Source organism: Copidosoma floridanum, unplaced genomic scaffold (assembly GCF_036245765.1).
Source record: "Copidosoma floridanum isolate Cflo_tuat_1 unplaced genomic scaffold, Cflo_Japanese_pri ptg000026l, whole genome shotgun sequence".
NCBI classification, from domain to species: domain Eukaryota; kingdom Metazoa; phylum Arthropoda; class Insecta; order Hymenoptera; family Encyrtidae; genus Copidosoma; species Copidosoma floridanum.
The window spans coordinates 913,548-939,505 of record NW_028321903.1 but is presented as its reverse complement, the minus strand read 5'-3'; the positions used below and the strand labels follow the sequence as shown (position 1 = coordinate 939,505).

General features: G+C 35.5%; 1 protein-coding gene across 1 annotated transcript in view; it reads left to right on the top strand.

Moving 5' to 3' along the window:
* Window positions 1-25,958, top strand: part of centrocortin (cerebellar degeneration-related protein 2-like) — a 397,006-nt gene that overhangs the window by 156,821 nt on the left and 214,227 nt on the right. Inside the window, exons 3-4 of the mRNA XM_089595595.1 lie at window positions 21,560-21,708; window positions 22,670-22,811. Coding sequence (XP_089451721.1) covers window positions 21,560-21,708; window positions 22,670-22,811 — 291 coding nt within the window. The remainder of the gene's footprint in view (window positions 1-21,559; window positions 21,709-22,669; window positions 22,812-25,958) is intronic.

Sequence of the window (25,958 nt, the reverse complement as noted above, 5' to 3'; positions counted from 1 at the left end):
AAAAAGAGAAACTATATATCGCTTGGACAGGTATAACCTCAATTTTATCATCAGAAGGAATGACAAGCCACACATCTTTTAGATTACCATTCGATTTAAATTCAATTGAAAGTGTTTTTTTAAAATTAGAATGCGATAAGAAAAATTAAGCGAAGTTGATGTTATAATTTAGGATGAAGCTTCTATGATATCAAAAAAAGCTTTAAAAATAGTTGACAGAACTCTACGAGATTTGTGTAATACAACTACACCGTTTGGAAAAAAATTATTCATTTTACGTGGTGATTTTCGTCAAATTCTACCTGTAGTTAAAAATGGTAGTAAAATTAACATAATATAAGATACTATTAAATACTCAAAAATTTGGGAATTATTTCAAATCTCACATTTGAAAACAAGTGCTTGATCAATAGACAACAAATTATCGTCGTTTTTATTGGATATTGGTAAAGGAAAAATTGATTGTTTAAAAATACCTGGAAAAAAAACAATGGGTGTTCGAAAATTTTTAATAATAGTAATAGTTCTTTAATAAATAATGTAATATTAACGTCCCATGATGAACACACTTATTTTTTTAACAATAAAATTTTAGAAAACATGCAAGGAGAAACAATGACTTATTATAGCATAGACCGTGCTACTCATAAAGGAGTTGACAAAATAGACTATAATATTTACATAAACTTTCCAATAGTTATTTAAATATAACATAGAAGCAGAAATAATAACAGGTAAAAAACAAGGATGTAAGGTTTTTATATCGAAAGTAACATTAAGTACAAGTGGTTTATCATTACTTCCTTTTATTTTGTATAGGAAACAATTTCCCTTCGTATTAGCTTATTCAATGACTATTAACAAATCTCAAGGTTAAAGTTTTGATTCTGTAGGACTATATTTAGGAAAACTTTTATTTTCTCATCGACAGTTATATGTTGCTCTTTCGAAATGTAAAAATCCAAGTAGTATTTTCATTTAAATTAAAGCTGAAAATAAACTTTAAATACAAAATATTGTTTGGTCTGAAATATTTCAATAATTCAAAAACATTTTTATCTATTTACAAACGTTTTACATTTCATATTGTTATCCGTAGTTTTAAAATTAGCAAATTTTGTAAATTTTATTTGGAAAAATAAAAATTTTTAAAAATAAATACGTATTTATCTGTTTTTTATATGTAAAACTGTTTTTTTATAAGTACTAAAATTTTTTTTCAGGTATTTCCTAGCAAATAGAATAAAAATTGGAAAAAAAATTAAATTCATGGATATTATCAATTAAAAAATTAATACGTATTTTTGATACATATATTAGGCCACACAAGGTTACGGTAAAAATATATCATTGATCTTAAACAATTATTCAAATACTTGTAATAAAAGAGTATGTTTCAGTTTAAAAGATTTATTCATTTGCAATGTATGCAAAACGAACTTTTTGAACCCTGAAAAATTAATAGATCATGAAAAGACACATCGAAAATTGTTATACGTTTGTGATTTTTTAAAATTGTATTTACTTCGAAACAAAATTTTGTTAGGTATTGAAAGGAACATAATTTTAAAAAAACATTCACATGCATATATTGTAACGAAAAATTAAAAAGATAAACACATTTAAATAGACGTATAAAAATTCACAGTAAATGTAAATTAAACAAATTTGCCCAAAATGTGGAAAAGGATTTTAAAGATTAGAAAATTTAAAAAGACATATGAAAAATCACAATTTGTAAATTCACAGTGTACAAATTTTTCGAAATAAATTTTTTTATTTTTCTTTATTACTATAAGATATTATTCTAAAAAATTTTACTGTCACACAGTTTTAAGACTTCTTAAAAATATATTTTATAGACCGTCACATAATGTATAGTCTTCTTAAAAGTGTATCGTGTACTACACGGAGGATTATTGTCCTAAATAATCACTGTTCTCACATGCAAGCACTGAAAACTTCGATGAAAATAAAAGAGCATCGTCAATAAGCATGTATGAACAATAAAGTATGATGTATGACACGTTATTTTTAAGGTACACTGATAACAAAAAATCAAGGTGCGTGTGCACGGTCACTTTGCGTGTAAATATATCGTACATCGAAATTCTCGATGTACGACACAGCGTACACCAAGATTTTCGATGTACGACGCAGGATGCATCCAAAATCTCGGTGAAACTTAAGGTGCCGTGTAGGATATTTATAAGTTGACACATTACAGGTTATGTGGCTCGTATCATATGGTCGTGAGTATCAAACGTTCTTGGTTACACAAACGCATCATTAAAACTTTGTACCTTGCAACTTATTGAAAAGTCAAACCCTTTCTAAAAACTTCCCTTGTATTAATAACTTTATTAACGTATCATTGTATCATGATATATGGATACAAAATCTCAACTTGGGTGACCGCTTCAACGTACACTGGAAATTTCAGTGAACGCTTCAACGTACACTAGAAATTTCAGTGAATGCAAGAGCGTTCACTGAAAACTTTGGTGTATGTATTGTGACATCGAGATTAGCAGTGTATGCACGCAATATAACCGTTTACATACACCTTAATTTTATGATGCTGCATGCACTTGAAATGTTTGTGTCATACATCGTACTTTTTGGTTACAACACATTAATTAACGAGGACGCTATTTTAAGAATCGACTTTTATTTGGACAATAATCCTCCGTGTACGCTTAAATTAAATGGTGCAATTAAATCAACAACCAAAAAAAATGCTATCATATCCTTAAACCCCTAAGAGGTGTTTTAACTGCGGTGAAGGGTGGGGGGTGGAGGGGGATGCATGAGGGATGTAGGGGGATGGAGAGGAATTGAGAGGGATGTAATGAATTATTAAAACAACAAGAAAACAAGCGATTAACAAGGTATTTTGAGCAGGATGGGTGGGGGATGGAGGGGGGTTAGAGGCTAAATCCACTAAAAACAACTATATAATATAGGATGATTTACATACATCTAGATTATGTAGTTGCACAGACAAAAGTGAGTCTCAGCTCCCCCTTGCTCCCCCCGCTCCCCTTCAGCTCCTTTTCAAGTCACATGGTGATTTGCTTATTTTCACACGATTTGTTTAATTATATAATATATTATAAATGGACGTATACAATATATATGTTCATTAATAGTGACTCATGCGGATAATCACGTGGATGTAAGGGTTGTTATGAGGACGAAAGTGGAATTATGTGGACATCCGCATAATTCTACCATGTTGTTAATATATATGTTAGAAGCACGTAAAGTCCGCATAAGTCACTGTTTATAAACACATATATATATATATATATATATATATATATATATATATATATATGTATGTACATGTTGCAAAAGTTTTATTTTTTTAAGACCTCTGTTCTGTCATTTTTGTTGACTTAGAGGTTTTTTTAGGGTATCACCAACTGAATTTCGTTTTCTGAAGACGGAAAGATTTTTTATTGTACTATTTTTTATTACAAAATCTTATCACGTTCGAGAATAATGTAAACAAAGAACATACAAATAACATTTCTGAATTATTTTTTTAAATCTTTTTGGGATTCATTTATCCTGTATTCTCTGCATGAAGAGCATCATCCAACGATTTTCTGGGGTGTTAGAATAGTCTTCACATTCCAGAAAATGGTCTGATGGCTTTGGCTAATAACAATCAATTGGCTAATGAATTAAGCAAACTCGAGCTGGACCCATATTTCTTGAAAAAGATTTACAATTTAGTATAACAAAATAAAAAATATGAAAATTTTTAAGATAATGACATTAACTTACTAATTTTGAGGTTTAATTTTTTCGTACATACCTTTAACCATTTTATAACTACTGCATAGTTCTTAGGAAACGAGAAAAATCTGATTTTTTCGTTGCTTGCACAATAACTTTAATTCGTACAACCTATTATACTGCGCACAGGCATTTTCAAATAAATTCAACCAAATGATGAACTGTCTATCTATGTAAACAAGAAAATGAAAAACAGTTAGAATGGCAGTTGGTTAGCTTTGGAATAACATGCGCAGAAACAAACAAAAATGAGAATTATGAGTGTCACACCTTGTCATCATTTCATCAAGATTACATCTATACTACATATGTAGTAGTCAAAATAATTTAAATACAGATTAAGCTGAACTCCAGCGCAAGTTAGTTCTACAATATTCAGTATTTTTGAATACTTGTTACCAAATCCTTTAAAATAAAAACTAAAAATCAGGTGTGACAAAAACGCAAGACTTATGTTATTATGCAGAACAAAGCAATTAGTTATGATTGAACTTGCTTAGAGTATGTTTATGGTCTTAACCGCTTTATTTTAGTCTAATTTGTGGGTCTCTTAGGGTTCAGCTCCTGAGTTTTATTTGTTTTTTTTTAGTTGGGTAAAAATCTTTATTCAAATGATATGGATAATTTTAATAAGTGTAATCTTTTATTAAAACAATTGAAAAAACAATTAATTCGGGTCACTCTAACAAAGTTTGGTATTAATTATAAATCTGATAAATAACTTACATCTATCATTTATTGTTGTTACTGCTGCTTTGGAGTTCCCTAACGTTTCATGTAGTATTTTTCAGTGGTTCCTTAAGGTGGTTCTTTCATGACTCCCGAGTCAAAGGTGCGACTGTCAAGTTAATATTTATTAATGCTGCTTAAACTTTTAACGATTATTTGTTAGTATCGTTTATTGAAGCAAATTAAGTACTAATTCAAAATTTTAGATCATAATAAATTATATAAAAGTTCGTAGGAATGATTATCTAAAATTCGTGCTTCACTTCAAAATACCAGCAGTAAATGCTTACCTATGCTTTCAACATAGAAAACGAAAATGTATGCCTGTGTTTCTTTTAATATCTTTTGATTAAGTCTATGAACAGATATATTTCAAAATAGTAGTATGTTTAGAATTGCGTAAACTTTATTGTGTCAGTTTTTTACTTAATGACGATCAGTAAATAAATAACTAGGCTACGAGTCTCATTAAAAAAATGCTCAGTTGCCATAAAAGCACGTGTTAAGAATTAAATTTTTACTTATCATTTTCTTGCGTTTATTTTCGTCAGCCAACTCTGAAATTTTGAGGGGTAGTGTATTGTAACTAAATAAATGATTCCTCAAGATTTCATGCCATTCTGTTCATAATTATTTCATGAAAGAACCACTTTAAACTATGTATATTCTTTACTTGTCATATGAGCTTGTGTATATACACAATTCGTCTTGTATGAATCCGACGAATGAATTGCGTTTTTACTAATTATATGATTTTTCTGTATCAACTCGGGATGAAACACATCAATGATACACGAAAGCTTCAAAAATCGTTGATTGTGCATTATGACACTTGTCCAATACCAATTAACTATTTGGTGACGGATTAATATCTTTAGTTTGTGATTTTTGCCATATTCTGTTAATCATAAAAAGTGGAGGTTAAAACATAGTAATTAAAGTAATTAAAATTTAAATTTCTAGCCTTTTTACAAAATTTTGAAATTAGAAACCAATTAGTGATCGACTAAGAGATTTTTCATCTGTAGCGGTACAAATTCAATGAAAATATAATAAAACTATTCAGTTTACAAAAATTTTTAAAATAACAAACCACGTTTGTTAAGAAACTTTCAGAGACGTGTATAATCCCTCAATAAATAACGTTGTTCTAACGTCTTATAATGTTTTACAGCATTTTTAACAATAAAATTCAAACAACAGTAGCCGAAGAAGTAAGACTCATAACAGCATTGATTGTGCAGCTTACACAGAAATTGATAAAACTGATAACAAAATTGGCATCAATTTCCTAATCAAATACTTGAATTCCATCAAAGAAGGTCTACCACCTCACAAAATAAATTCAGAAACGACTGCGACCAGTATGCTGATTAAAAATTTATGTATTTCAAAAAGATTACGTTGTGTTAGAAAGATAAGAAATTACTCATATACATTATGGACCAGCATATCCACGAGGTAGAGCTAGGTAATAGGAAGCCCTCTCAGCTGTTAAGTCACATAAAATAACTTGCTGGAACAGTTATTACTAACAACGTCCTACCCGTTTAGTAGCTTAACATTTTTCCTGCCAATATCAGCAGATTGCTCAGAGTTCTAAGGATCTCTAACCTGGAGGAACAGGTAGCATTGACTGATGACTTCTATGTTTCCAGCTCCATAATCACTGCCACTAGTTTTCGTTTATCACCTCCAGGATACCTGTAGCCTGCAGGCACTTTCATCCCTGCAATAGCCACGCAGTCGACCACAGACTTCTCTGCTCCGGCTGTGCTCTTAAACCTGAACTCCTGGATAACAGGATGACTGGTGTTGGTACCACTGTCTCCATGCCCTGAGGGCTAAAAATTGCTAGCCCCCCTGTTCTTTCGCAGCCTCAGGTAAACTAGTGAATCATCTCTCAGAACAGGCAGTTAGATGGACTCCCTACCTACAGGAAATTGCCAACACGTTCTCGATGAAATAACCAACGTTTGATTCTTGTTGGATTCTGGCTCACTCATCTCTCTGCTACCTAGATCTGCCGTCTCCAGGAAGTTACAGATATAGCCTCTCACGCTTTCAGCTGCCAACTCATCCCTGATTGCCACGTTCAGTACACAGCACGCAGAGCTCAACTTACGCTGGCGCAGAGTTTTCAAATGGGCTTTTACAGTTACAGACGTTCAGACGGCCATCTAGAAAGCCAACTTTCTTCCACATTTCCACCTTCTTATCGACTTGAGAGAAAAGCAATTCATTGACGTCTTGACTGGGCTCATGACTAAGGGCTACGTATTATTGGCTCCTGTCTGCAGCATCGCCATCATAAAAGCCATTAACATCCTTCCTGAAGGCATGGGTCAACGTGACCTCCATCTGCTCTAGGAGTTCACCACCAGGTCAACACATCAGGCCCTCCTATTTCTGAGCACCTTCAGAGACTTTCAGGTCCTTGCTGAAGCGTTTTCTATACCAGGGTGTGGTCCACTCTTTTTTTAGTCAACGGGTGATCTCGTTGCATCTAGTGGCAAAGCCTGATGGTTCCTGATATATCACTGGTGACTGTAGGTGATTCAACGCCTGCACGAATCCTGATCACTATCTTCTGCCAGTCATCGAGGACCTTTTGCAGGAGGCCAATCGATCTTCTTGGTCATTGATCTGAAAAAGGCTTTCTACTAGATCTTTAATGGTGAGGCGGAAATTTATAACATGGCAGTCACGACTCCCTTTGGGCTTTTTAATTGTACCCGCTCGTCCTTGGGCTAACGCAACGCAGCCTAGTTGTTACAACACACCATGGATTATCTGCTGTAAGACCTGCCATATGCCAAAGCCTGCCTGGATGATGTCATTGTCACTTTTCTATATCACGAGCAACATCTCAAGGATCTCAGACGGCTGTTTATGATCTTTTGTTTTTCGTCCTCCACCTTCTAAAATTTAGGCTATCTTAAAACTTCCGTGCCCCACAGACCTCTACGAAGCTTCGTCATTATTTTAGTATGTTCAATTACTACCAAAGATTCATTCCTAAAGCAGCTCACATTATAACACTTCATAATAGCTTCCTTTAAAGTATCCTGTCCAAGAAGAAGAACGTCGAGATCACGTGGAATCCAAAGGCAAAAGTCGCTTTTGTTCGCATTAAACTTGCCGTTTCTGAAGCCGCCATGACCACTTTCTTAAATTCTAACGCTCCACTATCTCTGAGAACAGATGCCGTGGACTCTGCTATTCTCGCAAAAAGCAGCATAACCACGATATCTGGAGTCTCCTAGCTTTTTTTCAAGACAGCTGATTGACGAAGAAAAAAACTACGCGGCTTCTGATAAAGATCTCCTGGTGTTATACGCCGCCATCAACTTCTTCCAGCGTGTCTTCAAGGAAAGAAGTTTCACCACCAATACTGACCACAAGCCTCTCGTTTTTGCAGCCACTCAATATTCCGACATAGCTTTTCCGGGGCATGCCTGCCATCTGAATTACATTCTACAATTCAATACAAGAAATTTCCACGTCAAGGGAGAAGACAATGTGGTAGCCGATGTTCTTTCTCGAGTTTCCAGCGTCTCAATTTCCTTAGCCCTTAGCCCAGAAGTAATCGCTATTTCTCAGGCTTAAAGCTCCGAATAGACCCAGCTTATTATTGTTAGTGCTGCAGCTTTTTTCTATTTACGGCTTTACCATCTTTACATATACTTCTCTAGTCATGGTCAGGCCTTACTTACCTGCGAATTTGCAGCGAACCACCTTCGATGTTCTGCATAATTTGGCTCACCCTAGCGTCAAGATGATTGTATGGCTCATCGCTTTCAAGCTTGTTAAATGTTAACGGCTGGGCTCGAATCTCTGCACCATACTAACAATCCAAGGTGCATCGTCACAATTGTTCATTTCTCAGGGATCAATTTTGATGTGCTATAGAGACGGTTTGAGCATGTTCATTTTAGTTAAGCTGCCTCTGTGCAGAGAGCTCCAATTCTGCCGCACTGTCGATGATAGGTTTACCAGGTAGGTAAAAGTTGTCTCTTTACCAGACCAGCAAGCAATTACTATTACCAAAGCTCTCATCCATCGCTGGATCAGTCACTATGACAATCCTTTAACCATCACCTCAGTTCAAGGAACGCAGTTCAAGATCTCCCTGTCCTTCAAACTCTTCAAACTGCTTGGCAACTTACGGATATGGACTACGCTTTACCACCCCAGTCTTATTAGTCTAATGGGATGGTAGAGTTTACCCATTGCCCACTGAAAGTGGCTCGGAGAGTCTTTGGCCAGACTGACTTCCTCTAGTCTTACTTGGCCCACGCACATTATTCAAGGATGACCTTTAGGCATCCTCCATAGAGATGCTCTATGGAACAACGTTAAGGATTCCTGGCAATTTTTCAGGATGATGAGCCACCCAGAAGTTGGCCCTTTTTCTTTCACTCAGAAGCTTCGCTATTACGCACAAAGCATCAAGGTTTTTCCTGCATCTAGGCACATTCCGGACAATAGTCATTTCTTTTTCAAGGGCTTGTGGACATATACACACGTTTTTAAAAGCGTTTATTGCATTAGGAACCCCCCCCCCCAACTGCCATACTTGGGTCCACGTCGTATCATCCGCCGCACTGACGACAAGGATATGCGTTGACCTAAATGGCACTCCACAAACGGAGTCAACCGATACCTTGACACCGGCATACTTGGACTCCGAGAACGTCCAGATGACTCTAGTTTAGCCAGTTCTATCTTCTTCAACAACCTCTCAAGCACCTCTGGCAGATCCTAAGATGGGACCAGACACGTCACCACAGCTCTCAAAGCTCCCAGCGCCTCTAGAGCCTGCCCTCCCGAGGATGTCAAAGAGGGTAACTTTTTCGCTCTTTCCACTTCCTGCAAAACCGTACAGTGCTGACTCTTTCTGAACACCACTGAAATTACTCCCTCAACCGATTGAAGCTACCACCTAGTGTGTTACACAACCGCTCGCCATTAGCTCTCGCAACGACAGCACACGCTACGTTATGCAATCCACGTTTCAGTATAACGAACAATCTCACACATATCAATTATTGGTTATTCAATAGGGCATTATTTTTTTATACACTGTATACATCGGGCTTTGTCCTTGTGAACTTTATTGCCTTTACTTCTCGAAAAAGCTCGATGCTATACCCTGAATATGTTGAGAATATATTTTTTTTCCGCACATTTGTATTTCTTAGAATTTCTGACTTATAAGTTATGTAAATAAAATATTGATTTTCGAAATAATTTTCTTTAACTACGTATAAGTAAGAAGCGAATGAGTACTCTTGAAAATGATACTAATAATATTTGCATAATAACAATATTGCAGTGTCATTTATTTAATTATTTTGTTGTGATGCAATTCCCTGAACAAAATACAATAGAAAGGAACAAAGAGCTTGAAGAAAAAGTTAAAATAAAGAAGTTTTTTAAAGGGGACGGTAAATAGTAACTGATGTTGAGGTGCAGAGGGTGTGTGTGGGGAGGGGTCTCAAAACTTGGGAGGGGGTTGGTGCGACTCAAAAATAAATCAACTCGATACAAATAAGGAAGAAAACAAGAGACTTTTACCAAGAGCTTGAAAACTTATGAATAATCACGTAAATGTCTGTTAAGAGGTTTAAATAATATTATTTCTTACATTTTTATTTCTTCATTTATTTTACAAATAACCCTTTAACAAACGTATACTTACCGTCAGTATTCGTAAATTAACGAGCTACCCCAAATTATAAAAAAAAGAGTCTAGGACTAACACAGACCGAGATATTTCAAATTTTTCTGCTGCCACAGATTTGTACTACATACTTCGCTACACTGCAGCATTCGAATGGTAAGTCGTATGCGATCAAACAAAGGGTCATCGAAAACTATAAATCTTGTTATGCTATGATGCAATTTTGTATTTATACTGTTTATAAACGAGTGCATACAAATTTATAAATAATAAGACAAGAAACCTTTCGTATTGGCCGTGTGACATTAATTCTTTTTTTTAAGTTGCAGAAAAAATTTTACAACATGATGTAGTTTGAAGTATTCCTTAGTTTTGTAAAACCAATTAGTTGTTTGATAGTTAGTTTATGTAAAAATCGTTTTAAGAGAAAAATAACCATTTATTATATAAGAGAATGAAAATATTCATTGTTAATTATTAAAATATATGGTGACCATAGCATACGAAATCAAACGTGATAGTAATACATGGCCACTGACAACATTTTTATAGATAGTTAACTATATTTTAAATGCAAATTACAGTGTTCAGTGCCATCAGGTGGTTTGTTTCTATTATTGGACTAATTATTCTAGTGCAAGTACATAATTTGGGCTAGCAAAAATATAAATATGCCTATGTATAGACAAATTACATACTGGTGCCAGAAAAACTGGTACTACGCTTTAGATTCAGTGATATTTAATGTAAAAATAGTTGATGTCACTGAAATACCTCTAATTTTGTTACTAGCGCTACATTTCATAGAACTAAAGATTTTTTATCTCTTTGATAAGTAGGTAATGTCATCATCTACATGACTCTTTTCTTCTCGTAAAAAGAGCTTTCCATATAGTGTACAAATATCTCTGTGTTCAGAAAGCCTTTTTCTATAAACTTGTTAAAAAAGTAATTGTCAAAAACATCAGATAAACTTTTTGAAAAAGCATTGGAAATACCGTTAATTTTTACGTCTAGGACTGCTTGACAAGCGAGTCCCGGGGATGGCCAATATTGTAGAAATAGAGGTACAGCAGTTATCTGCTGCTCTTTAGCTATTGGATGATAGCTGAAGAAAAGTGTGTGCTCATCTAAGTTACAGAAGACATATGTTATTAACAAAGTTGTGTTACTTTTCTACAAAAATATGTTATCTCTTGATTTTTAATGTGTATGTTTCTGAAATAACAACTAATGGCACATTATATTATGTATAAGTGTAAATAGGCACTCTCATGACTGTTAAAATTTATTATGTACAGTCGCAGGATGGATTATGATGTAATAATAGTAGAATAATACATTTACTTGGCATTTACTCATCAAGCAATATATTTTTTATTGTAAAACTGCATTGTCAGTAACATTTTTTAGTTCGTATGGTGAATACAAATAATTAATTCCAATAGTCACGAAGGTAAGTTTTTACATACATGTATTGTAGTGTGTAGGTATTACTTCGGCAACATTCACATTAAAATAAAAATAAACACATATATAGCTAGACAACAGCTGTCTACTGGTGTACGTTTACCACATCTGTTTCTCCGATGCTTGCTGGTCAAGTGACCTCTAAAGCAAAATCAACGATGTTTCAGATGCTTTTTGAAGAATTTATTAAATGGTTTTGCCAATCGTTATTTTATTAAGTTTGTAGAGTTCTTCTAAAAACATAGATGTTCGTGTTCGTACATTCACCGTAGGATCGGTTTTTATCGATTGGCATATTTTTCGCTGAAACACCTGTTTTCACGATTTCTTCATTTCCTCGAAAAGTTTTCAGTGTTTGTATGTACATGTGTGGCGGTTCAGCCATGCACACAAGCTTCGTGCCCAAATCGCAAGCAGCACATAATTCCTCGTGCGATTTTCTAGTCATGGCGCTTCAAGCCAACCAGGCCAATCAGCGCAAACCCAGCCGACCAATCATTGTTCCGCCTCAGCTGTGGGACACAGCGAGGAGAAAGAAGAGTCTCAGATCTAGCCTGGCCGGCTTGGCGCTCACATGTTATTTTTACTTAACGCATATTTTTGTACCTATAAGAGTTTAATACAATCGTTTCAATAAACGGAGAGTAATTCATTACCCCAGTTTTTCCTTCACACAAGCTCTAAGAGATCCTTAACGGGGTGACCCCGAACTTAAGCAGAAAATTAGGGGAAAAAAACTGAGTGAGTGAAGTGATATAAATATCTCGTGGCATAGTAATTTCAAAAGGCATGACAGAAACAAATACAGGCCGAGGTCATGCTGGTGGCAAGAACGCTGATTCACATCGGTTCTCCGAACGCCTGCAAGGTGTGCCCGGTCGCTCTTTCGAAGACAACGAAGCCATTTTTGCAGCGAGCCGCGCGCGCATCCAGCCAGCAACAGCACCAACTATAAACAGCAGCGCTCCACCATTTTTCCAACGCACGCTGCCAGCGTTAACATTGCACGACCAAGATACAGCACACACCTCAGGTAAGAAACAACAACACATCGAAATTTATTCGAGCGACTCCGACACCAACGAGGGCCTCGATACGACCATCAAAAATACAAACGATCGCGATACAAGCATCATTGTGCCACCTCAGACAGACATGAGCCCCACAAAATGCGATGTGCCGCGTTTTTGGCGAAATGCTCCCAAGGCGTGGTTCACGCCAGCAGAGTGCCTGATGATGGCGAGCGAGCACACCGATGACAACGTTAAGATTAATCTCCTTGTCAGCGCGCTCGATCAAACGACAGCAATTGAACTAATAAATGTGATTAACTCCCGCCAGCCAGCAACAAATACAAAACCCTCAAAGACGCCATTTTGAGTCGCACAACCGGCTCAACTGAGAAAATGCTACACCAACTTCTCATCGGTCTCGTACTCGGAGACGATAAAACTTTAGCGCTCTGGCAACGGATGAAAGTCCTAGCAGGCAATCAAGTCACGAACGATGCTCTAAAAGTCAAGTGGCTCGACCTTTTGCCCCAAGCACCCGCCATGTTTCTCAGCATTTTAAAAACAGCGTCTATGGACGAGCTCACGGAAGCCGCAGACAAGCTTGTCAAAACAGGAGGCTTGGTAATGGCTGTCTCCAAGCCGTACAACCCACTGCAGCTCACAGGCTCACAGGAAAGCCTTCAGGAGATAGCAGCACTCCGAGCAGCCGTCGCCCAGCTCACCCTGCAATAAACACAAGCCAAACAATATAGGAGCCGCAATCGAGGACGTTCACAGTCTGCCAGCAGCCAACGGGGACGCTCAGCTTCGCTTATGGTCCCAGGCATCTGTTGGTACCATAAAAAAATTGGAGCCAACGCTGAGCGCTGCACATCACCGTGCAATTTCGTACAACCAGCCCAGGAAAAACACTAGCCCCGCCTCTGCCAGAGGCAGCAGAGACACGGCCGGGTTCTGATGCACGCCTGTACGTTTTTGACTCCTTCTCACAAATTAAATTTCTAGTGGACTCTGGTTCGTTGGTCTCTCTCCTGCCTAAAGGTATGGCCGAGACATCGGTGACGCAGCAGCCGCTTACACTATATGCAGCCAACCACGCGCCAATAGCAACCTTCGGAAGACGCTCGTTGACACTCAACCTAGGCCTTCGGAGAAGCTTAGACGCCCATTTTATCTTGGCTGACGTTCCTCTCGCTATCTTAGGCACTGACTTTCTGGCAAGACACAGCCTTCTCCCAGATTATAGATAACAGAAGCTTGTCGACTCACTGACTAACCTGTCCTCGCCATGCACTATAGAGAGAACATTTGTCCACTCCGTGTCCGCCTTGGAGAACCCTGCAAGCCACCAGCTAGAACAACGCTATGCAGCCCTACTACAGGAGTTCACAGACCTTTTCGAACCTGTTGGCAGCCCAGTCCAAGTTCCGAGATTGCCCGTGAAGCACAGCATCTTCACAACAGGCCCACGTGTTGCTGAACGCCCGAGAAGACTCACTAGTGAACGTCTAACCGCAGCCAAGCAAGTATTCGATGACTTACTCGAAAAAGGTATCATTAGGCCTTCCGACAGTCAATGGTCGAGCCCTCTACACCTGGTACCCAAAAAGGAAGATACATGGCGCGTCACAGAAGACTATCGGCGTCTCAACAGCTGCACCGTTCCAGACATGTACTCACTGACGATCATTGAAGATCTGCTGCAAGAGAGTCCAGGCAACATTTTCTCCGCCGTTGACCTGCAAAAAGCATTCTACCAGATTCCAGTAGCAAAAGAGGACGTTCCCAAAACAGCTGTAACGACACTTTTTAGGCTCCTCGAATTTCTGGGAACATTACTGGGACTAAGGAACTCAGCTCAAACGATGCAACGTACAATGGATCATATCCTACGGGGACTACCGTTTGCAAGAGTCTACATAGACGACATTTTCGTTGCATTGGCATCGCACAAGGAGCACCTCTCGCACCTGCAACAACTTTTTTTGACGCTAAGGGAAGGCAACTTAAAGATCGACAAGGGCAAATGCACTTTTGGCCAGCCTCGCACATACTGCCTTGATACAAACCCCGCTTCACGAACTACTCAGAGGACGATCCAAAAAGAAGCAGCCACTCCAATGGTCTTTGGCAGCCATAGATGCTTTTCAGCGCTGCAAGGATTCTATAGTGGAAGCCGCCTGCACGACCTTTCTGCAGACCAACGCACCCTTAGCACTCAGAACAGATGCCTCTGACGAAGCTATTGGAGCCGTCTTGGAGCAGCAATAGCCAGATAGCATGTGGCGTCCAATTTGTTTTTTCTCTAGAAAATTGGACCTCACTCAGAAACGCTACAGCACGTATGACCGAGAGTTCCAAGCCATCAGTGCGGCGATTTAACACTTCCAGAAAATTCTTAAAGGCCGCTTGTTTACCACATACACAGATCACCGTCCTCTGATCTACGCTTTCCGGCAACGCTCAGACTAGTCTTTACCAAGGCAAGTCCGCTGCCTCGAGTTCATTTCTCGTTTCAACACAATACTGAAACATGCATGAGGCAGGGACAACGTTGTTGCAGACGCATTGTCGCGTACTTGCCAGTGAGAGAACGAAATTCCCATGGACACCATCGGCTCACCGGAGAAGATGCCAAACACCTGCAACCCTACATCACACGCCGCAGCGCCCTTTTGTATTCAAGGAGCTTCCAACTTGCTCACACGTATTCAAACGTGTCGACAAAATTAAAAAGCCATTGGAGCCGCCGTACACAGGTCCACACCGTGTCATCTCTAGGAACGACGACAGAACATATACAATCGAAATCAACGGCGAGCCCCGAGTAGTATCCACGGATCAACTCAAGCCAGCACACCTCGAGGCAGCCGAGATTGACCAATCAAATAAAACGAGCTCATCAACACCAAACCAAAGCACTGAACAACCCCAAACACACTCCTCATCAGCACCGAGCCAACACTCCATCACGTTCGCTAACCTCCCCAGGTCGCGAACCCAGCTGACCAATCATCGTGCTGCCTCAGCTGTGGGACACAGTGAGGAGGAAGAAGAGTCTTAGATCTAGCCTGGCCGGCTCGGCGCTCACACGTTATTTTTACTTGACACATACTTTTGTACCTAAGGTCAATGCCCCAGTACTGAGTCATGTCCTAGTAGCTGGTCTTCTGGCTGATTTTTTCACTACAAATTTTCAAAACATATATAAATCTGGTAACTATTCAGATACTAAGCAATTACTCTTTCAATACAAGTTATTGTATAAACCCAATTGAAAATATAACGAAGGCCCATAAAAGAAAAAAAGTGACCGACTATTGGGACATTTCGTCTGCTTAAGTGAGCTAGTACTGGGACATCCATCTTATAAGAGTTTAATACAATCGTTTAAATAAACGGAGAGTAATTCATTACCCCAGTTTTTCCTTCACACCAGCTCTAAGAGATCCCCAAATATGTATACATATATATAAATAAAAGAAATTATAGGTTGAAGCCTTAAAATCCCACACTTAACCCTAACTTTAGAGATATATGTAGGATTTATAGGAATTATGTAGTTATGTATTGAAAAATCTCAGTTTTTGGCTGTTATTAATTTTTTTATCCAAAAAGTTACTGTTCTTTAGTTATGGGTATAAAAAAATATTTTTTTATCTTTTAAAGCGCTACCAGAAGCTATTTATTATTTTTAAATTCTCTTTGTGCCATTTCTGTGCCATACAATAATTTTTGGCAGCTTTCTGATTCTTTTTTAAGAGGCTTCTACGAACTGATGTTTTAAAAAATATATTTATTGTATTCCCATAATTTTTTTCCCATTCATTACCATTTACAACTTCACTGGAATAAAATTGCAAAAAAAATCTGGTCCCTGAGCTATCATGGTATCCTAGCTTGGGGATTATCATATCAAAATGTTTTAGGTCTATTATATCCGTCGCAGATATAAATTATGTATCGAAGAAAAAGCGCAGAAAAAAAGTCACAAAAAAGACAGAAGAAATGAGTACAAGCGTGTACATACGTCTACGTTCTTTACTCTGAACCTTTCTTTATTTCTCTATTACCTTTCTATTTTTATAGCATTGTATTTGGATATAGCTGCACACCCAACGATGTATTATAAATTTTCACGAGTAACTATATTTGTATACATCGTTTTCTTTCAACGTTTAAAACAATTGGTCAGTTACGCACTGTTTTTGCAGTGTAGATCTTGTAGCACTAACCTGCCGTCAGGAAGTTCTTTCATATTCTTGAATACTTACTCTATAATTTACAAAAGTGTCAAATTTTTTTTTATGTAGCAGTTGCTTGAAAAATGATAAACCTAATGGGTATTTTTGGCGCACGGCGGTACGGCGCGTGGGGGGCAATGAGCCGCTGCGCCGCGGCGCGCCGTAGCTGCCGACGCATGAAACGTTCACTCTCTGAAGCTCGACTCCGGTGTTATCGACCGAGTACGGTTGAACTGCAAGTGCTCTCAAAAATAACGATATCTTAGGAACGAATAACCAACTTCGATATAAAAAAAAATTGGATACTTTGGAAAATTGTAGATTAAATATTAATCATTGTGATCCCGCAAAAAAATTGTATCTAACGTTGTAAATAACTTTTTTTAGGCCCTTTTGCCAAAGTACTTTTTTTGCATTTAGCTGCGGTTTGCAAAAACTATCCATCCGAACTTTCTAAAATTTGGTGTGGTTGTTGAAGACTACTAAAGCTACAACTATGCTAAATTACAGCTCTTAATGTTTATGTGAAAGAGTGTTGTTAATTTTTTAATATTGGCTCAAAAAACGAGGTTTTTCGCGTTTTGTGGGGAAACCATTGGACCAATTTGAATCGACTGAAGCTCATTTTATTTGTCTTTTTGCCACGCATACTCCTCTATTTTGTACTTTTTATTTTAAGGCTAATTGTTTATTTCCGACGCTAAAAACCGTAATTTACCATTTTTTCCCTTTTTTCGAAGCCCTAGCAGAAAATATTTTTTGTTCGATTTTATTACAATTGATTGGCATTGTTCAATTCTCAACAACATGTTTTTTTCGTGGTTGTCTGAATTTCTTGAAAAATTACCGATATTTCAGCTAATTCGATCCATTACTGGTTCATTGTATCGGATTGTACTCATATTTTCTCTTACTCTACTTATATGTGCAGTGACTACGAGCAACATCGTTAAATTTTTATTAAGATTCATAAGCAGTGAGCTTAATTCTTGTGATTTTTCTAAGTGTTTGTCCGAGCTGTGATAATGAGCTACAAAGAGTGTTGTAATGTATGTCGTACGTATTACAATGGGTCGCAAAAAAGTCTGCAAGAAAATGCAAATAAAAAGTGGAGGAAACTTAAAAAGCTATACAAAAGAAAGGAGAAAGCTAGTGATTTCAAGAGGTATGTAGAAGCTCGTATCAAAGAGTATAAATGAGCTGCGAAACTTAATAAGACGAATCTTTTTCACCAGTGTAAGTTTTTTAATTTTTTAGAATAAAATCACCCAACATGGTTCCCGTGTCTTATAGACCAGTATAATAAATGTATGAGCTGTTTATTTTCGTCTCTGTAACAGATGACTTCTTATGACTTTTTTTGGCTGATACTGCATGTAAATGCCTTATTATTTTAATTTTTACGTACTGATGCGTGTGTTTATTCATTTTACCAATTCCATAACTCGATAGAAATGCGTTTCAAAGTTTAGGCATTCACTGAATCTGATTCGCACATATTTTTTCACATTTTCAACACAATTACTACAATTCTTGTATTTATTTCAACCGATTTATTATTATTAAATTTGGAAAAGTAATAGTTTGGAATCCTAGTGTGATGTAGATATATTATGACCCCAAGAACTGGAATAAGAAAAACCAAGCGTGAGGGGTCTCGGGACCCCTGACAGAAGCGAAGCTGCCTCATACATGTGGCAGCGAAACCTTATCCCGCATTAACTGTACCTATTATGTCTGTAGATACACACATACATATGGGTGAATCTGCCGTAAGTGGTTCAAAATGACTTGAAGAATTGCTAAAAAAAAAGTTGATTGGAAAAATTTTTTTTCATAGTAGTGTTACGTAGGGAAGGTAGTGGTAAGTAGGTGCGTCGCGAGAATGATCAGTATATATATTTTCTTAAACACTTTTATTCAAAATACCCATCTATCAGGCAAAGACGCATGTGTAATTCCATTCTAGGCTCGTTGTGTCCTTCTGTAGTTACTGTTCGGTGTCTTGATTCGATCACGCTCAAGTCCCTTGGTAACGCCCGACCCTCTTGATAGCGATCGGCTGTCGAAGGCTGAGAGCGCGAATTAATTTCCGAATGCACGAATACCCGACTGTCGCGATTTGAGGCTCGTTGGGTCTTATATTACCTTGTTCCCTACCTGTCGATGCCATCTTGATGAAGTAGCCTCACTGTTACTAGGGAGAGTCAGCATGACATACCTTACATATCGTACGTTACACTAGTTCTACCTTGAATACCACCTACAACAAATATCCAAAGCGATTCTACTACAAAGTTCTTGGGTCAAAAGATATACGGTATTTTTAATAAGTTAATTTTAGTCAATTTTAAATAAAAAATGTCAAAATACCTCTGCTTCTGATGCGTGTAGCTAAGCTGTTTGCATAATTTAAGTATTCTTACCTAAATAACATCAAAGCTAGGATCAAACCCTGTCGATTAAAAAAAGATTTTGTTCATGCTAACATGCTCCTAGACCACCTTTGTATGAACAAACTGCATTTTCAACAATTCTATCATCTGTCCACTAAAATATAGTTTAAGATTAGGTTTATTTACAAGAAAAATACAAAATACCATTTTTTATCATTACTTCCAATACAAACTTGTAAGGAACAATATGGATTCTAGTTTGGGGAATGCATTTTGCACCTATATGTACCCCAGAACTACATATAGTTATAGATAGCCCAGAGCCGACGCTAGACGCCGTTCCAAAGTGCTACAGTCATGCCGTATTCTTGATGATTTGACTATGAAACTAAATGCACGACGTTCAAAACTATCAAGAAGTGCAGTTAATGTTCGGCTACTGCTAAAGCGTTCAGATGCAGGGGAGGGACCTTGCAATGTTGTCACTGTACCTGTGAAGCTAACAAAACCAATGGCATCGGAGCACTGGAAACATACTGATACAGAATTTGCTATTACTACGATTAGGTACTTGGAAATATTGGCTGCCTCTCTTGGTTCAGAACAGACCTTTGTCTTGTCTCAAGACGCCAAGGCCAGAGTACCTATAGGTATCACAGCTGCTCAGAAGCAGGTGCCCATGCCAGACACAACTAGACAGAGAGAGGGGGAAATCATTTTTAGCCAAAACAACCACATGGTTCTTTGTGGACAACCCCCTATGTATAACTATTCAAAATCTTTTGTGACATATCCTTTATGCTCAAAAAATGTCTGCCATTTGGGTTGGAAAATTTAAAATTACTGAATGTCTTATCTGTAAAGTCGCTTATTCTAAGTTCTGCTTTTTTCTTTATCTAGACACAGACGGGCTTGTCATTTGGTGTGGGCTTGGAAACGGCTTGACTCGACTTACCCTGATTTTTCTTAGTTATTGCTTAATTTTGTTTGCTTAAAGGACATAGATGTATATCAAATACTCGTAAAAATTTATTGTATTTCATCACATATTCTAAAAAAATAGTAAATCTATAAGATATAAGAACTCTAAGTGAAAATTACAATAGACATTAGAAATTTTACTTTAAATCTTATAAATTCTAAGTTTATCATCAAATTTGCCAATAAATATTGAAATTTGATTCAAATGTATTTGTTTATATCAATCTACTAATTTTTAGCAATTGGTATGTTGGGGCTACGTGTAATAATAAAGGGGGAGGGGAAAGAGGCTATTACTTACATACCAAAAAAATCAGCTTTATATTGTAGAAGTATAAATAAAGCGTTACTTAATAAGTAAGAGAGCACTTTGGCCATTATCTTACGAAACTGGCAAAATTTTGCCAGGAACAAAAAGAGGCTCTGACCAATCAGAAACCTTGAATTTTTCATATAAATAGGTATACGTAAATATTTTTCGAAGTCTTTTTTCCCTTGCACCATTTGTACTGCTCTTGCCAACAGGCTGACCTCACTGCATGGTCCTTCCACACCACCAGCCAGAAACTCTCTCGGTATTTTTTAAAGATGTATTTATGTTTAAGACGATAAAGCAAACAATTACGTAATTTTTACTCTATTTTAAGAGATAGGAGCTCGGGCCCTAGTTAAATACCATGGGCCCTCTGTCAGCTCCATTTTAAGGTAAAGAGAATTTAATAGAATAACAATTTTTAATACCAAAGACTTTACCCTCTAGATGGTAACATACTAATAAAGAATGGGATGGTAATAAAATAAAGTATAATAAAACAGACATGTACATACAAAATGTAAAGTACATATGTACTAGCAGTTGCAATCGAGGTGATATAACATCAACTGAGGGACAATTTGGGTTAAGATAGAATAAAGTAGAAATACAATATAATTTGAAGTTGCTAATCTCACATATGACTCTGTTAAATCAAATATACATCCTAGAGCAACGATTAGTTTTCTAATGACCTTTTTTTAAACAACTTAATAGGGTGACATAAATCTTTGAGCTATAGCTATAGTTGACCTTTTAATGTATATTCTCTATGGCTGATAAAGACCTTTTTTCTCCTAGAAGTTTTTGTACATAGTTCTTCAACACATTAAGAAATAATTTTGTTAAATATGTTAGTATAATATTTTTTCACAAAAAATCTTTTTACTTGTATTATCAAATTGATTTTTAATTTTCAGTACTTGAAAAAGCAAGTAGCTGCAATGAAGGAAGTAAACAATTCGCGGCTAAAAGTGTACAAAAATCTTGAAATTATTATTAATGAACTTGAGCACTTAAATCAGCAGCTTGAGAATGAGAGAAATAAAGACAGAAGTAAAACTATAAGGCAAGTCTTATTAATAGTTAATTTCTAATAATGAATGAATCAGCTGTCGCTTGTATTGTTGTTATAATTTTCAATATAATTGTAATAATATAAAAATTATAATATTATTTTTGCTACTCTAATAATTTTAATTTTTTTTAATAAAGTAACGATTATCATCATTGTTGTCGTCGTCGTCGTCGTCGTCGTCATTATTATTATCATCATTATCATTATCATTATCTTTATCATTATTATTATTATTATTATTATTATTATTATTATTATTATTATTATTGTCATGATCATTATCATTCTATTCTTACTATTATAAATATTTTTTCATTATATTGTTATTATTATGCTATTATTATTTTGGTTATTATTACTTTTTTCATAATAATTACTATTGGTATCATTTTTGTTACTTTTATTGTTATTGTTATTGTGATTGTTATTAGTATTACGTGATTTTGCACATATTCTTTGGCCATTAATAGCGTTGGAATACGAAAGTCATTGTAGTGCTTGCACATATACAAATAAATGCTTGTATGCAAGTATGTTTATAAATAAACGGTACAGAGGTTATTTTGACGCTATCTTGATTGAAGCCAAGAATTGTTTTTCACGATCTAAGTCTACATGTGCGACTATTTTGTTGTGAGAATCTAGTATTACTGTTCTGCAATTATAGTAATTTTTAAAACTTGGAGTCCGTTTACAAGATATTATTTAGTAAATACATGAAATTATATTCAAAAAATAATTTTTAACAATTTTTGAAAATACTAGACCAAAAAAAACTATTGATTCACACTTCATTATTTCTACTTTATTAATACTGTTGAAGTTATTTTTATCAAGTTTAGTTTGCTATGATTATTATGATTTGATATTTTATTATATCTCTATAACAAATTTTATGGGTAAATAATAATGAACACGTTTAATGCAATAAAAATTGTATAATGTTTTACAGTCTCCATAAAATGATCAAGGAAATACAAAATCGGTATCATGAACTTAAGGATAAGTACAAAATTTTAGAACAAAAGTATCGAGCATCAAAGTTTCCAATCAGTCAAAATGGCAGGCGAAGTCGAGATGGCAGTATACCAGTTGTAAGTCATTGCTGATTTCAAAATTTAGAACACAGATTTTTTTTAAGTCTTCATTCTTTTAATAAATTTGTAAAACATAACCTGATTTACATTTACTCAAAACTTTCAAATGTGCAGTGTTTTTTATTAGGTTGTCAATCCAACAAATGGTTAAAAAACTTTAAATTACCATTCTCCACAGTCAGAAAAATACTAGGAATGTTTTGAAAATTGTTTTAAAAATTGTCAACCTTCTTACTTAACGCGCAGTAACTGTAAAAGTTGTGTCCACTAAACAATCAAGTGCATAAAACTAGAATCACTCAGATAGTTGGTATACATATCCTTTAGTACCTTAAAACGTCATATTTGTGCACACGGAACTTAAAAACCCAGAGTATGCACGTGATTACTGCCAATCGAGACATCTGTCCTGATACTTGCAATCTTTCGAGCAGTGTTTAGAGCTACTGCATCGGAAGCATATTTTTAATGGTCCTTTATGTTTCATTTTCAAGCTATGTGTCCAGCCTAGGTATGTATAGTAGCTGAGAAATTTAATGCATCTTCTTACTCGTATAAAAAGCTAGTAAAGCCCATAAGTAAGCTTCTTATCTTATTTATCTTCTGGGCATTAATATGTTCAGTGTTAATAAAAGATTATTTTACTCTATTGTATTAGTTTTTAGTAGCCTTACTATTTTTATCTACTGTAAGCACCCGGAAATCTTGCTCTGCGTGAGTTCAACATTTTTTTTTCTGTGATTGGATCTAGGTCTAATATTTTAAGCTTGACCTTTTTCCTATTTTTTTACGGATCCTAGCCCTTCCACGGTTATTGCCAGACTGCTAACCAGGACCTCTTTATCCTTCACTTTTTCAACTTCTTTCTCTTCTTACTGGTATAAATTCTCACTACTGTGATTTCAGCCTCTTCTGGCTTAAAATCTGATCTAATTTTTTTGAAGGATATCATCGCAGCTTTGCCCTTCCATGACCTTAACAGGACTTCCTCCTTCTGCTTTATCATAGTTCTCGTTTGTCACTCTCTTTACCGACAACTATGACTTCAGGAATAAGTTCTTACTCCTCTCTAACTTTTTCCTCTCTTTTAATAGTTGGTTAAAGGTATTCTTCGAAACTTCGGGGCTTCTATTTCGCTTGCCTTCCTTCACGCTTTTCATGAATCTAGTTAAAATTAAGCATGTTATTCTCTCTCTTTTATCCCATCTGTACATATTTATCATTGGGTTATCATTGGCTTGTTCCAGATGGTCTTTTATCTTATTTTTCGTTACATTATGACTGTCCTTGACATTACTTAGTAGGTTTTCAATCACTTTTATACTTTCTTAAATACCCTACTTCCACAAGGTATTGCATACTATAGAGGGGAATCCTTATTATTATTGTTTTTGTCATTGTTGTTGTTGCTGTTGCTGATATTATACTTATTATTACTTTCATTATTATCATTATTATCAATATTATTACTATCAACATTATTATCATTATTATTACCATCCAATTATTAGTATTATAATTATTATTAAAACTATTATTGTTGTTATAAATATTATTATTACTATAGTAAATATCATAATTATTATTAAAACTAATATTGTTATTAAAAGTATTATTGTTTTGTTTATTACTATCATTGTTATTATTATTTTTACTGTCATTATCATTATTTTCATTATTGTTATTATTATTGTTATTATTATTATTATTTTTAGTGTCATTATCATTATTTTCATTATTATTATTATTATTATTATTATTATTATTATTACTACCATTATTATTATTATTTAAATGAAATTTATTTTTACAAAAGTACAACATTTTTGAGAAATGAATTTCATTCAAACAGAAGTAGTAAGCACACGTACACTTATCATAAAGAAATAGATAATAAACTATTTTTAAATCAAAGTACGATGTATCAAAACATCGCTACAATGCTGAATGATCATTGGATGGATTCAGAAAAAACGAGACTAGGAAGACATAAAAAGTAATGGATTGATTACAATTGAATTGACTATGCTTTGTTTGAAAATTACTAAATAATCTTGATAACATGGTCGTAAAGTATATTTTACGTAGTGATTACGTATAATCTACGTTGTTAATTAATTTTATTTATTTATTTGAAAAATTTATGGGTGATTCTTAATTTTAAATATAATACTCAATTGAGCAGAATCACATTTATAGATAACTGACAGCTCGACGAAAAGGCACCTGTCACTGTTTAGTACATTTTTCTAACAGCCTCTTAAATGTGAATATGTTTTTTACAGTTCTAATATTACTCTGGGAGAAGTTCCAGACTATCTTTAAATGATTCAATACTGAATAGAGTGAATTATTTTTACATTAAATAAGTTTTAATAATTGTTGTCTGATGCCTAATAGTATAATGTTACTCTCTCAAAAGAATTAGCCATCTTTGTCTAACATTTTATGTTACCAGATATGATTCCATATAAAAGGGAGCAATCATTGTACAGATACAGCCTAACAATATCAGTAAAGTCAGCTCTTTACTGAATAAATGAAAGGGAATAAGTCATGATCAATATACCATGTCGCCTATATACTAAATGGTATATGTTAATAATGTAAAATTTTGGTAACGTGTACTTAAATTTTCCGATAAAATACATTTCTTGCTGCACGTATGAGTACTCTAATTGAGGAGAAAATCTATGTCCCTTTGTAGAGCCGAGTAATGAGAAACATTTTTTAGTGTAATTTGCAGTTTGGAGAACATAATCAAGAGCACCAGTGACAGTTTTGTAGGAAACCATCAGGTTAGCGATAGTTGACTGTCTTTGTCATAATTCATCACCAGTGACAAACAATTAAACCGTTTTGGCTACAGTGAAGCAACATTACGTAAAGAAGACAGACTATTATTTTAACCGTGGTTAGTTAGAAAGTTATAAATCAAATTAGACTTTCCTATCATAGCTAAGGTGGTGCGTTCTCCAAAAGTAATAGTTGCATGAAACGTTTTTACATTTCTATTAATGTATTCACCCAAGGTGTGTTGTACTGATTTTAATAAAATTTTGATATATTGCAGGGGATGGAAAAGTAAGAGAACGTACTTTTTGTCATCGCTCTGGGGGGGAAAAATCACCTCCAAAATAAACC